Source organism: Argopecten irradians, chromosome 6, assembly GCF_041381155.1.
Source record: "Argopecten irradians isolate NY chromosome 6, Ai_NY, whole genome shotgun sequence".
Classification (NCBI taxonomy): domain Eukaryota; kingdom Metazoa; phylum Mollusca; class Bivalvia; order Pectinida; family Pectinidae; genus Argopecten; species Argopecten irradians.
The window spans coordinates 13,320,360-13,335,294 of NC_091139.1; the positions used below are offsets into that span (position 1 = coordinate 13,320,360).

The 14,935-nt window shown below is 33.3% G+C and overlaps 1 protein-coding gene across 1 annotated transcript in view; it reads left to right on the plus strand.

Moving 5' to 3' along the window:
• LOC138326222 (uncharacterized) overlaps positions 1-14,935 on the plus strand; it is an 89,430-nt gene that overhangs the window by 61,223 nt on the left and 13,272 nt on the right. The window contains exons 4-12 of the mRNA XM_069272347.1: positions 4,778-4,876; positions 5,334-5,429; positions 6,906-7,001; positions 7,472-7,567; positions 7,834-7,929; positions 8,098-8,193; positions 9,702-9,797; positions 10,196-10,291; positions 11,019-11,114. Coding sequence (XP_069128448.1) covers positions 4,778-4,876; positions 5,334-5,429; positions 6,906-7,001; positions 7,472-7,567; positions 7,834-7,929; positions 8,098-8,193; positions 9,702-9,797; positions 10,196-10,291; positions 11,019-11,114 — 867 coding nt within the window. The remainder of the gene's footprint in view (positions 1-4,777; positions 4,877-5,333; positions 5,430-6,905; positions 7,002-7,471; positions 7,568-7,833; positions 7,930-8,097; positions 8,194-9,701; positions 9,798-10,195; positions 10,292-11,018; positions 11,115-14,935) is intronic.

Below are 14,935 nucleotides of genomic sequence, written 5' to 3' on the forward strand. Positions count from 1 at the left end.
ATCTTGATTATTTCACAGCTGGATGTGTTTCTCGTAATTAAAACATACCATTGAATGCCACTGGTACACTTCGCTATTACACTGGGTATTGTGAAACTATTCCACAGCTACAGGTTTACCCATACTACGTATTTAAACATTGTGATCTATTCATGATGCATTTCATTACCTCACTAATAGAGCATGCATCATAATTCCCATGCACTTTTTGATAGATCCTATATGGTACTCACACTGTAACACTTAGTTTAGTTTTTATTGTTCAATGTGGAAGAACATATGTTATGTAGCTCTCCATGCGATGTTGAATTCAGAATTAAAATTGTAAGCCCGCCTCGAAAATGAACTGGGCAGTCCATTATAGGGTATGTATAAGGCTAATTTGGGAAAAAAAAGCTTGACAGAATCAAAACATGGAATACGTTTTGATGCCTTTTTGGAAATCTCTTGAAAACAGTTGTTCATGCAATGTAGCATACGACATATACACATAGGGATTGAATGATTTTTTCTGATTTTCATAGCGGCAATGAATAGCAGAAGCTATCTACATATCCTGTGGAGCGCGTTAGCTCTACCCGGAAGATATGTAGATAGCTTCAGCTATTCATAGACGCTATGAAAATTAGAAAAATACATTCAATCCATATATTTACATTAACATAATTTATGAAAATAAAAATTCTTGAAAGGTTATTACATTATATTTAAAATTATGACACCCATATACGACGAGAAACGAGATTAATGGAACAGCTGGATGACAAAGCCGTTCCAAAACGTCGCGTTTTCAAGTTTCCGCCTTCCGTTCGATTTTGTTTGTAAATGACAAACGATTAACAAGAAATATAGTTAAAATAAAATTTGATTCACTTATAACAGTAAACCTTTGTTGATTATATATCAAGATACTACACATTAAAGATTATACATTAAAATATTGTGGGGGACTATTTTTTTATTGATATGAAACTGGCGTGATGTTTGAAACCAGCTGATCGATGCACGAGAATCGTAGTATTCTTAGTGTATTCATAGTGTATTCATAGGCAAATGTTTGTTTTCGTCAGTTTGATGATTGATATACTGACGAAACACTCCGTATGTAAATATAGACAAATGAAATTCCGTAGTACAAGAATATTTGTTTTGTGAAAACATTTCTGTGGGTTATTATCTTGAAAATGAAAGGAAAATGAAATGGAATGTAAATATGTTTCATGTATGAATAAGAAGTGATTTGGATGAAAATATGTACAAAAAATAGTATAGAAACGCGTCAAGCATCTATAGTTTCTTTTTGATAAAACATTAAACTTTTGCCTCATAGAATTTCATTTGAATATACATGTACATGAAAACTATCATGTTCCCTCTCTTTTTTCTGGATTTGTTACGGGTTATGGATGTAGTGGCCGTGAAAGAAATGATGAAGTTTTTTTATCTTTTTATCGGAATGGTGTGGTGAAAAAAATATACAAATACAAATTAGAGTACAAAAGTGCCTGGGATTTATCTTTGATTACAAAAATAGATGTCTCTTGGAAATTATTGATTTGTTTGTTGCTTACATTTATTGCGTCATCTCTCCCTGGATTTGATAAACTTTAATGCCCTAAAGGATTATATATATACATGTGATGGATTTTTTAGGCTTCATCTAACAACCTATTTCACAGTGGTTCTACTTAGCATCATGCATAATATATTTACGTTTCCCGCAATAAATATTTCTTTTGTATATATTTATTATTTATTGCAATGTTTATTTGTATTTATTAAGGTAATGTTGCCATTTCGGGAACTGCTCAACAGAGCAGCAATCAGGACAACAATCGTTGGCTAGCGAACCAGCAGGCTGTGGATGGCTGTGTACAAACAACTATTACATCTGGTTGTTGTTCACATACGCGGGCCATAGGTCCAAAAACAGCTTGGTGGCGAGTAGATCTTGGAACGCTGGTCACCATTAATGCTATCACAATATATTATCGAGGTAATGTTCAAACTAATTAGTTTACAGCCATTATATTCCAATGAATAACACTTAGAATAGTTTCTTTCATATGTGGATAGGAAGCATAAGGATATTCTACCCGAGGGCCACAAAATGATTTTACAAGCGTTCCCGAGGGTAGAATATCACTTCCCTTCATATCAACATCTGGATAAGTATTTTCCTCTCATCCCTCGACGCTTTATTGCAGTTTTACTACTATGATTTTCCGCCATTTTGAAATAAATTCGAAAAAACGAGACTGCAAGTCAATTCTCCATACATGAAAATTGCATGATATTTTCAACGCAAATCCAGTTGTTTGTATCTTTTAAGTTAAGCCCAGCTGAGTGAGAAAAATAGTTATTTTGTTAACGCTGTGACGTCACGATGCTGTATTGCATGTGTTAACTCAGACGTGTACTGTCCTAGACTAGCAAGTATTACACGTGAAGGCATGAGAGGAAGTAATATATTAAACACAAACGTCCTCAATGCATAACTGTTATGTCACTTGTTGACCAATTTTTAAACAGAAAATACAGGACACCATGTATGCCATTACTTGTGTAATCAGAAGAGAGAGAAACCATGCGGTCTTGACGTCATCAATACATGAGTAAATTTACATACAACATTACGGTATAGTCTCAATAAATATAAAATCATCAACTGAAAATGATATTTACTTTTAAACCAAAAAGATATATTTTGTCACAGTCGCTGAAATAAAAGCATATTGTTAGTACTAGTACTAGTACTTGAGGCCTGGTGACATAAGGATTCCAAGTTATAGCACAGAACTTTGAGATTTCGTGAAAGATCACAGTTTCTTCAACCATATTATAGCGGAACAGTTCTTTGATACTGATTGTAATGAAACTTCACTATTTTAAAGGTCAATTGTCACGTGAGGTTTTAACAAACGACCATATTTCGTTACAGTCATTTTACGCGGGGTAGGGATTCCTCCTCTTTCAACATCGGATATTTTTTGACGTCCGCGTCATATTTGACGTCGTCCGTCATAGGTTAAACACGTCGTGAATATGACCAGACACTTTGGTAAAATATACCCTCTTGCGTCGGAGGACAGCGTTTGATGTGTTTAATAAATACGATCGCAAAGTCGTGGATGTTGATTTGACAATTCCCGGAATTCTAGAGTCCTAGAGTTTTTATTAACACATTGTCACCGGATGTAAGGTCAGGTTTTGCTTGAGCTCTGGGGTAATGCTTATCGTAGTTATTTTAATATCTTTACTTTTTATGTCCATTTTTCTGCCATAACTGAATGCAAGTTAGTAACAAAAAACAGTACAGAATGTATGCAATGTATAAAAAAGTAAATTTCATGGAAATAACGTAACCGAATTATCATTTTGTTTATTTTTTCAATCATGTAATTCAAACTTTATCTTTCGTTCCTCACCCTATTTCCATTTGAAAAGAAATAACTTGTTTTTTCGTAACATATATTCCGCTTTATCTTTTACACTGGGAGTATAGTATTTGAACACTCTTAGAATATATGTTACCATTTAAAGATGGCAAGTGGTATTTTTTCTCTATCGAAAACGGGAGAAGACGATTTAGTATTTTTCTTCAGTTACGAGCGTTACTTACTTTACACCATTACCATTGAAAAGTTTGAGCTTCTAATTTTACTTCAAGTTAAAAATATGAAAAATAATTAGTTGCATCCCTATATCCTATCTGGAATGAAGCACTGATTGCACATGCATCAAAAGCGAAATAAATTATTTCATATATTTTTTTGTGTAAATTAGGGACATTATACACGATTAAACACAAATTATTGTTCAAATAATGAATATCATTGATGCTCTGTCGGCGGTGGAGCATCTTTAAAGATTTCAAAAGACTGTGAAAAAATATTTCTGATCATTAAAATGGATTTAAAACCATATGCTATCGATGACAAAGATCATTGTATTATCAGATGGAATATTATTAATAAATAAATCAAGTAAATTAGAAAACAAATTGTTGTAATTATTAAATGACGTTTGCAAATAAAGCCAATAACATTGAGCTTCTGCCAGATGAATATTGCGTTCATTGGATTCACAAGAGCGTTTGAACCGTTTGATAAAATAATGAGCTTACTGCAAAGCATAATATTCATGGTGATTGATTTACCCACAATTCTCACATGTTTACGTATGTTTTACCTTCGCACTTGGTTTCCTTCGGAAACGAAGGGCTGCGCTCTTATTATGCGATATGGTTTTACAAGCATGCATGACATTTATAGCGGATGACAATGATATAACGGAAGCCAACGCCATTTAATTTTCATTCTAGATAACTTTCAGCAAAGATTAGCCGGATATCAATTGTACGTTTCTAACACCACCTCCTCACCACAAGATGGCGTCCTATGTTACCAGGACACCAGTAGTACTTTGACAGCTGTACAGTTGACTATAACACACCAGTGCCCGTATGTAGGTCGGTATGTGACCGTGTACAACTTTAGAAACACCCCGACTCGATACGACTGGTACGACAATTACGCTGTTCTGTTATTGTGTGAGGTACAGGTGTGGGGTAAGTTCGATCACTACATACTAGTTTGGGTTTTTTTTTGCGTTTATATCAGTCTATGCTATGTAGATAGGTATGAGTGTTAATATGGGTGGGAGGTTATGTATTACGTATGTGTGTGTAAATGTAGTATAATTGTTAAATACAGGATAAAATTCATTGCACAATAATTCCTACATATAAACACGCAAATATTTAACTTCTTTATAGGGTGTCAAGTCGGAACTCACGGTAACGGTAACTGTGACAGAGCGTGTTCTGGGAACTGTTATGGTGGTAACTGTAACGCTACAACAGGTGCTTGTTTCTGTAAGTTATCAAAGTATTAAATGTAAAAGTCGGTCTGTCTAACCTTTTAATTGTATTTTTTTTCTCCATCATAAAATATATTCATTTTTTTCATTTCAAAAATCAAATTCTTTACCGAAAATTGTTATCGTAATGATCTGAATTTGATCAATATTGCTTCATGTAAAGGTCATTGTATTGTCAATGTCGAAATTAATTAAAAGCACAAAAAAGTATTTTGCAGATTTGGAATTAATTAATCTTTCATTGATATGACTTCCAACTTATCAACAGGAATGAAATATTAAACATTAACCTATTGGGTTACTGCAATCCGTTGTTAGCGAAAACCACATTGCTCTCTTTTCAGATTGATTTACTGGTATATGACTATTTCTGCAATAACAGTCGTCTTAAATCTTATGATATGACGTCAAAATAATCAAACAAACCAAATATCTTCTTGTTTTCTATGCAGATTGTTTTACCGGTAGTTATGGTGACTTCTGTTATAAAACTTGCCCTCTATCTTGCAAAGATAACAAGTGTGAGAAGGACAGCGGAAACTGTTATGGTAAGTATCAGAAAAACAATATTCATCGAAAAACTTTCTAACTCAAAAACAAATCTGGAGAACCACGTGGTCTCAGTCTCCGTGTACTTACCGTTAATCAGTACCCTATAAACCATTATTGTTCTCACATTTATTGAGACTGTTATTATTACGAACTTCGCCTGGGACGAAAACCAATTGCAAAATGGTAGCCAGATTAAATGAATTAGTAAATTGGTCGTTTAAATGTGTTGTAATACATAATTATACTGTTGATATTGAATGTAATTACATGTACAATGGACTCTGATAAAAGACTCACATTATCTTTGGTGTGGGATACTGACCATCAAAAAATTCTTTATTTATTTGTTTTTGCACACAACCAAAAATGTTTTCAATAATTGGCTTACAGTTTTTTTTTTATTTTGTTGTTGTTTTTTTTTTTATTTTAATATTTCAATACAATAATTTGAATGAACAGCTACAGTATGCTAAGAATAAAAAGGTATGCCATATTATCAAAGACTTTACTTTAAATAAATAAATTTTACTATTCTTTTAAAACGATGCAAATGCAATTGCCAATCATTATCAAAAAATAATATTTATTTTGTATCATCACCTTAGATTCTTATCGATTATTATTTTTATTAGATTTTCAATCATACACGCTAACTAGGTGTAGTTCAATCTTGCAGATTGCGTTCCTAAGAAATACGGAATAAGATGCGAACACAACTGTTCTATGAAATGCCTAGATCAATTGTGTGAGAAAAATAGCAGAAACTGCAGTGGTCAGGGTTTAACGGCTAGCTCAAACATTTTTTTTCTTATTTATTTTCTGAAATTAACATTAATTGAATTTTGAAATGCAATAAAGATGTAAACGCTATCAATGCGTACCCAACATGTGCTGATCGCCTGGTAGTCGCGAACTAAGATGGTCTATTTATCATATTATGTATTTATGCTTGCTCAACTTAAAACTCAAAGCCACATATGAATTGAAATGACCATCTTATAAAGATGACAATGTATTATTAAGAACAATCATATTATTATATTCTTCAAAATTCATCATGTATAAATACAACTTTTGCAAAATATATCACCACTGTTTACATCCTGTGGTTGGTTACACATTATGACAATTACACCAAGATATACTAAAAAAGATGACGAAAGGGTGGATTGCGGTTGGGCTTATAATTGTGTTTGAAATCGCCAAGTTAATTAAATGATGCACATAAAATAAACAGCCAATTAGCGAGCAGCTGATATGGCTACTGAAGAGGCCCCCAAAGTATACGGAGACCCCGGGATACGAGGAAAATATATAACATTATTTAAAATTGCTGTGTCGCAACAAAAAATAATGTTTTTGAAGTATGTTTGTTTTATTGAGATATTATCTCAATTATACGGTATTTTTACTCAAAAATGCTTTGTCTAATCTATCACGGGTTCTAAATATATTTCTTTTTCATTCGACAGATTGTATCGCTCAAAAACACGGCGTTCAATGTGAACATGACTGTTCGATAAATTGTAAAGATCGATTGTGTGGTAAAGACACAGGACATTGTTATGGTAAGGTTGAATCAGCTTGTAGATTTCATTTGATCATGGTGACGAAATCTATGTTGCAATAAGTTAAAATGATGGAACCTATTAATCCATTGAATAGTAGAGCTTTTAAAATAGTTTTGAAACCTTTGCATATCTCTACGCTAAATCGATAGTTTTATCTTGATACTACGTTTTTATATCGTATTTTGATAGATATGTACGTACAGCTGGACGTAAACACGTTTGATAGTACATACAAAATGTATAACTATCGAGGTATGTAGAAAACTATGTATGCATGTACATTGTACAATATGACATTATTGATGGTTTTGAAATAAGCATTTGGTTAAAGTGAAGTACTAGGGAAAATGCAGCACGCATATTTTTATTTTCGGTTTTTTATATAATTTTAACTTTTCATTTTTGTTGTTTTTCTATCCAGTTTTATCCATGTTTTTTTTATCATTAATTTACTTTCCATTTCAAAGATTGTGTTCCTCAGAAGTACGGCATTCAATGTGAACTTAACTGTTCTGTCAGTTGTCAAGACAGGCTTTGTGAAAAGGAAACTGGGAACTGTCATAGTGAGTAATTATCCAATTTAGTTTACCAAGCAACGTAAAGGTGGACAATCCCCGTTATTATTTTACGTCAGTCTATCAAATGACATTCTTTTAATTCATTATAAATATACCATGAAATATCTTATTATTTATAAGTTGGACATACGTGATGTTAGTATTATTACAACATGTTACCAAAATCAAATCAAATATGTCTGGAGTGTCGTTAAATAATGCACACAACTTTTTTCATTTCAATAATACTCGATGATAAAATATTTCCCCAGATTGTGTTGCTGGAAAGTTTGGTGATACGTGTGAACAAGATTGCCCAGGCAACTGTCAGGACATGTTGTGTGAGAAAGTATCCGGGGACTGTACTGGTGAGTCGTTATATGAAAGTTATTCTTGTTATTATTAAATAAATTCGCAGATATCTGCATTATCTCTTAAAGGCCCACTACCTTTCCGAAACTTTAACTTCCTCACCATAATTCCAAAAAACAATCCGTTTAATTTGAATAATTCTCGATGATAAAATATTTCCCCAGATTGTGTTGCTGGAAAGTTTGGTAATACGTGTGAACAGGATTGCCCAGGAAACTGTCAGGACATGTTGTGTGAGAAAGTATCTGGGAACTGTATTGGTGAGCCGTTATTTAAGCATTGATGTCCCTATTTTTTAATCTCATCGTGGTATGTAAGAAACTTTGTTTGTAAACTGTGTGAATCCCCGTAGCAATGCTTATAATTAATTTTCCAGTCTACTTGATAAAATAAAATACTTTTACATGGACGATTCCATTTATTTTCCAAGAAAATATTTTTCCAAATCAAAGCGCAACGTTTATGTTTCTGTACTGTGGGTTTAACTTGGTAAATGTCTATCCCCGGAAAAGAACTAAAACAGATTTGTTCTGGTGATACTAATAAAAAAAACAGATCAAAATTTCCCAACATCAAAAATCTAGATGCTTCATTAAATTGCTTTGGAATAACGAATACGGTGCTGGCGAGAAAAAACGATTTAAGGAGGAAGTGTTTAACGACTTTCAGGTGTTTAAATGACGTCTATGTCAGTTTTGCTGAATAACGAACAAGGTGCTGGCACCGGTTTAGTTGATCAAAAGTGGAAACCGAAAAACGAATACGGTGCTTTCAATCTGAATAGCGAAAAACGATCTAGGGAGGTGTTTTATGGTTTTCAAGTCTTGAAATGATGTCTATGTAGGTAAGGTTTACTATATAACGAATAGGGTGCTGACACCGGTATAGTTATTCAAAATTGAAAGCTGAAAAACGATTACGGAGCTGGCACCGGATTCGTTATTCAGTTTCACGATCTAAGGAGGTGTTTTACGTTTTTTCAAGTCTTGAACAATTTATCGAATTGTTTAGTTTTTTGAGGTTGTGATATTATTTTTTCGTTTTTTTTTATGTTTTGAAATTGTTATTTATTTATTTTTTTTATAACAGATAAGGTGCTAATTTCACGTTGTAACAATTATAACGATTGAAATTATTTCTAACCTAACACTTACTTACAACATCATCAAACACATTTTTGAAATACAAACTCACCGTTTGTTAAGTATTAATACCCAGATCAGTACAGAATATTAAAGTAAACTTGCAAACACATATTATCTGAATCATCACTTTGTAGCACGATGCTATCCCAGTTCCCACTAGACATATCCGTGTGGCGTCATGGCGCGTGAAATTATGCGTCCCGGCGCGGGAAACTATACGTAACGTTCTGGCACCAACAGTTTTTTATTGTTATGTTACGATAAAGTCAGGATTTGGCGCAATTCTCGGTTTATTTATTTATTTATTAAAGCGGTTTGATATAATAAGAATCGGAAAATCAGAATGCCAGATTTAGCATGAAAATAAAGAAAAATTAATGATATGGAAATAACATAATTTATGTAAATTTATTTCATCATACTCGTGTTTATATTAGAAATCTTTATACTTATATGCATATATATAATTTTCATGTTGCAGGCCATTCCTTGATAATGAGGTCAATTCCATAGCGAAGGTATAGACGGTGATTACATCAATTACTACTACAGAGTACTGAAACATTGACACAGAGTGTGGTACCAAAGTTACCATTTGTATCTTTACATTAATATCTTTACAGGTTGTATTCCTCAGACGTACGGCGCTAAATGTGAACAGAACTGCTCCGCCAATTGTAAAGACAAGCTTTGTGAGAAGGAAACCGGAAACTGCAATGGTAAGCAAAATATTATTCATGTTTATTTTCGGATATTTTTATTTATTTTTCTATTAATATTGATAAAATTTGGATTTGTTTTTTAAACAGTTACTGTATAATTTAGATTTTTTTAAATGAATAGTGATTCAATGCTTACAAATTATCTGTTTTCATCATAATCTTAAATATAGATAGAGGTTTCCCAACATGTTTATCATGTTTATATCAAACTCGAGTTAGTAAATATAAAAATCAAAAGACACGAGCGAAAAAAAAATATATTCAATTCTCATAAGGAATCGTTTTATTTAATAATTTCAAATCGTGGTTATGTGTGAGAATTTGCTTCACTGAATTGTGTCCATTTAATTTCCAAAAAACTAATGGCAGATCTCTGTGATAAATTATTTCCTCAGAATGTGTTGCTGGAAAGTTTGGTGATACATGTGACCAAGATTGCCCAGGCAACTGTAAGGACATGTTGTGTGAGAAAGTATCCGGGGACTGTACTGGTGAGCCGATCTATGGAAATTTCTATATTTTTAAGTTAGCAAATATCCATATTTCCCTTTAAAGTTATGTCTTGCTTTGTTAAGGGATTCTTCATATATGCATATTTTGCTTTTTATCCATAACTTACCCGTTCAGACATGTTATACGGTCATGTCATAAAATATCATCTAAGGACTCGTGTCAAGTGATTGAACTAGTTTAATTTTCATATTACCTAGCCACTCATGTGGATATGTCAAGTAATATCATATCGTTCTTGAAAATACTTTCTAGATTGTCTTCCTTAAAAGTACGGCGTTCAGAATCTGCTCTGGTGAGGTTTCAGTCTCGTTGAAGTCTCGTTTCAACATTAATCAAAGAGGATTTGTGATTAAAATTATGTAATACAAAAATAACTTTCGAAATCTTACTACATACTGTTAATTATTGTACCTGCACATTATTGATAATCTAGGGATAGTTCCGAAGATGTTGAGATTATCACGAAACATGTTATTCTTATATTACCATCGATAACATGGACGCAGCCATTATCAAATTGTATAGACAAAACGGCGAGCTTAACCACCAGGGCAACGTGAAGTTAGCATCGGATTCAGCAACAAACAGCTGCTGTAACATTTGTGACCAAATCGTGGTTATGTGTGAGAATTTGCTTCACTGAATTGTGTCCATTTAATTTCCAAAAAACTAATGGCAGATCTCTGTGGTAAAATATTTCCTCAGAATGTGTTGCTGGAAAGTTTGGTGATACATGTGTCCAAGATTGCCCAGGCAACTGTAAGGACATGTTGTGTGAGAAAGTACTCGGGAACTGTACTGGTAAGCCGATCTATGGAAATTACTATATTTTTAAGTTAGCAAATATCCATATTTCCCTTTAAAGTTATGTTTTGCTGTGTTAAAGGATTCTTCATATATGCATATTTTGCTTTTTATCCATAACTTACCCGTTCAGACATGTTATACGGCCATGTCATAAATATCGCTCAAGGACTCGTGTCAAGTGATTGAACTAGTTTAATTTTCATATTACCTAGCCACTCATGTAAGTTTCTCTCTATATATATTACATACTAGTTCTTTATTATCAGATCAATTACATTAAACAATAGTAGACTGTGGATATGTCAAGTAATATCATAGCGTTCTTGAAAATACTTTCTAGATTGTCTTCCTTACAAGTACGGCTTTCAGAATCTGCTCTGGTGAGGTTTCAGTCTCGTTGAAATCTCGTTTCAACATTAATCAAAGAGGATTTGTGATTGAAATAATGTAATACAAAAATAACTTTCGTAATCTTACTACATACTCTTAATAATTGTACCTGCACATTATTGATAATCTAGGGATAGTTCCGAAGATGTTGAGATTATCACGAAACATGTTATTCTTATATTACCATCGATAACATGGACGCAGCCATTATCAAATTGTATAGACAAAACGGCGAGCTTAACCACCAGGGCAACGTGAAGTTAGCACCGGATTCAGCAACAAACAGCTGCTGTAACATTTATAACGACTGAAATAACTTCTAATCTAACATTTATTTACAACGTCATCAAACACAATTTTGTAAGAAAACTCACCCATTATTTAGTATTAATACCCAGATCAGTACAGAATATTAATGTAAACTTGCAAACACTTTACAGCACGATGCTAACCCCGTTCCCTCTAAACATAAGCGTGTGGCGTCACAGCGCGTGAAATTATGCATCCCGGCGCGGGAATCTTTACGTAAAATTTGGCACCAACAGTTTATTTGGAACGTCATGATAACGTCAGGATTTTGCACCATTCTCGGTGTATTTATTTATTTATATTTATTTATTATAGCGGTTTAGATAAAAAGAATCGGCAAATTAGAATGCCAGATTTAGCATGAAAATAAAGAAAATTAATGATATGGAAATAACATAATTTATGTCATCTCAGTTTCGTAACAGAGAGCAAAGTGACCGAAGCTATGTTTGCTGTACTCAAAGGAATAATAATGGAGACAATATTAGTTGTTAAATGTCATTTATTAATGACTTCTCCAATATTTCAAGTTTGATAGAATAACATCATGTGTTATTGATAAACATCAATAAAAATAAGATTGGAGAACAAATATTTGAACTAAACAGCAAAGATGGGGTACAAATTAGGCAAAAATTAAAAAACTACAAAATACAACATAGGCCTGTGAAAAAATAGTCTCTGTTGATAAGACAATATTCGTAAACCATATAACCTGCCCAATCACATCCAATAAAAGGAATAAATAGATATGAAAAAGGGGCGGGAAAGATGGGAGGGAAATTGAAAGAATTCTTGTAGATTATGGATAATCTTAATTAGACACAGACAAAAATCTTCACGCTGGCTAAGATGGTAATGCGATAGTGACGCCACCGAGGACAAAGAAAGGTCAACGCCCTCAGTGATTGGTCCGGAGGCTGTAAGCAAAGCATCTGATTGGCTGACCAATCAATTACTCTCTCGCACTGACCAGGGGTCAAGCTAATTTGGGGAAATTCCATCACGCAGGCACATGTACACTGTGACCTTGCATGTGTGTATAAGTAAACACACCTAAGGGCGCTGGGCCCCACTTACAAATTAGGAAAGTAAAAAAAATGAAACAGCCTGACATAAATCTATTTATTTTACCATGGTAAATAAATGTCATTTATGTCATCTCAGTTTCGTAACAGAGAGCAAAGTGACCGAAGCTATGTTTGCTGTACTCAAAGGAATAATAATGGAGACAATATTAGTTGTTAAATGTCATTTATTAATGACTTCTCCAATATTTCAAGTTTGATAGAATAACATCATGTGTTATTGATAAACATCAATAAAAATAAGATTGGAGAACAAATATTTGAACTAAACAGCAAAGATGGGGTACAAATTAGGCATAGATGACCAAGATCAATATCTGAACTGTTACATATAATAAAGTACAGATATGAACGTGGTCATCACCCCATCCAAGGTCACGGAGCTCCTATTAACTTGTTACAACCTCATGTCTAACATGTCTAACGGCTTGATAGAGAAAATAAATTCACCAACCAAGTTAGATAATAATAAAAATAGGTCATAATGTTCTGAACCTCTCAATTAGGATCGTATAGAGTAAAACAAACTATGCTCTTTAGGTAAAATTAAGGATTACTGGATTAATTCAGAAATTTATCCAACAAACAACTTCTGCAAAAGCATGTTAAAAAATTGAATTGCAGCAGTCTATATCCAATTAACTGACAAATTTCACAATACTGATATATATATATATACAAGCAACAGAAGGAGACATACTGTAACAACATCAGATCCTTGATATTAACGAATTCTGTACCAGATAATAATGAAAAATTAAACTTGCAAAAACTTATGATAGCAGGCAGTGTGCGCTACCAATCGTAATTGCAGTAATGATCAATATAAGCAATTACCACTATCTCGGGTAACCCACTATACTGAACGTCTTAATTAAGGTACAATCAAAGACGGAAAGCAACATATGTTACAAAAAAAAAAAAAAAAAAAAAAGAGGAAGCAGGCTATTCTGACTTCCATACAAATTGACAAAGTATATGCCAGATGAAATACAAAAACATACATTCAACTCCATACAAATTTGCAAAAGTGGCAGATAAAATTACAATCACTTAAAGGAAGCAGGCTGTACTGACCTTCCATATAATAAAACTTACAAAGGTGACAGATTATATAATTCAATAATAAAAACATACAATAAACTTAAAGGAAGCAGGCTGTACTGACCTTCCATACAAAATAACAAAAGTGGCAGATCAAATTACAAAAACATATAATCAACTATAAAGGAAGCAGGCAGTACTGACCTTCCATAAAAAACTTACAATGGTGACAGATTAAATAACAAAACATACAATCAACTTAAAGGAAGCAGGCTGTACTGACCTTCCATAAAAAATGATTGTGCATGGAAAGTGGGCACAGGACAGATCAGGTCAGATATTATAATAATTGGATAATGGAATCCTTATTTGAAAATTCCTATGCGAATATAAGAGCGAACAGCGTCTGATTTCCACCGACCATATTTTTGCAAAATGGTTTGAGGGACACCTAACTGACTGGCAGTAGTTGCAGCCCCTATTCTGAATGAGTGACCCTTGTATACTCTGGTGTCCAGTTGCAAAAATTTTAAAACTGCCTGCAACGACTTACAGAAATAAGAATAAGTAACAGGTGACTTATCTGCAAATTGAAACAAAGGGCCACCTGAGTGATTGCTCATTTGTAGGTAACTGTGCAGAGCTAAAACAGGGCAATAGTTTTTATTTGCCTTGATTGGGATTTCTAGAGTAATTGTTTGATTTTCAGAATGTTTGAAATTCACAATTCTCACTGTCATAGCTTTAATGGCATGGGTGTCGTCACGTAAGAAGTTAATGTCACTGGTCTGCAGAATTTTAGATGTAGAGTTGTTGTGATTCAACGTGAATTCACCGATACGCAAAAATGCATGGAAAGCCAAGAGAAACATTGCTCTAAATAAACAAACCTTAAACAACGGGTGAATTACATTACTCATCGCATTGATAATTCTATGTAAAATATCAAGAGTAATTGGCAATCTGCAGTCTGAAACTTGTCTG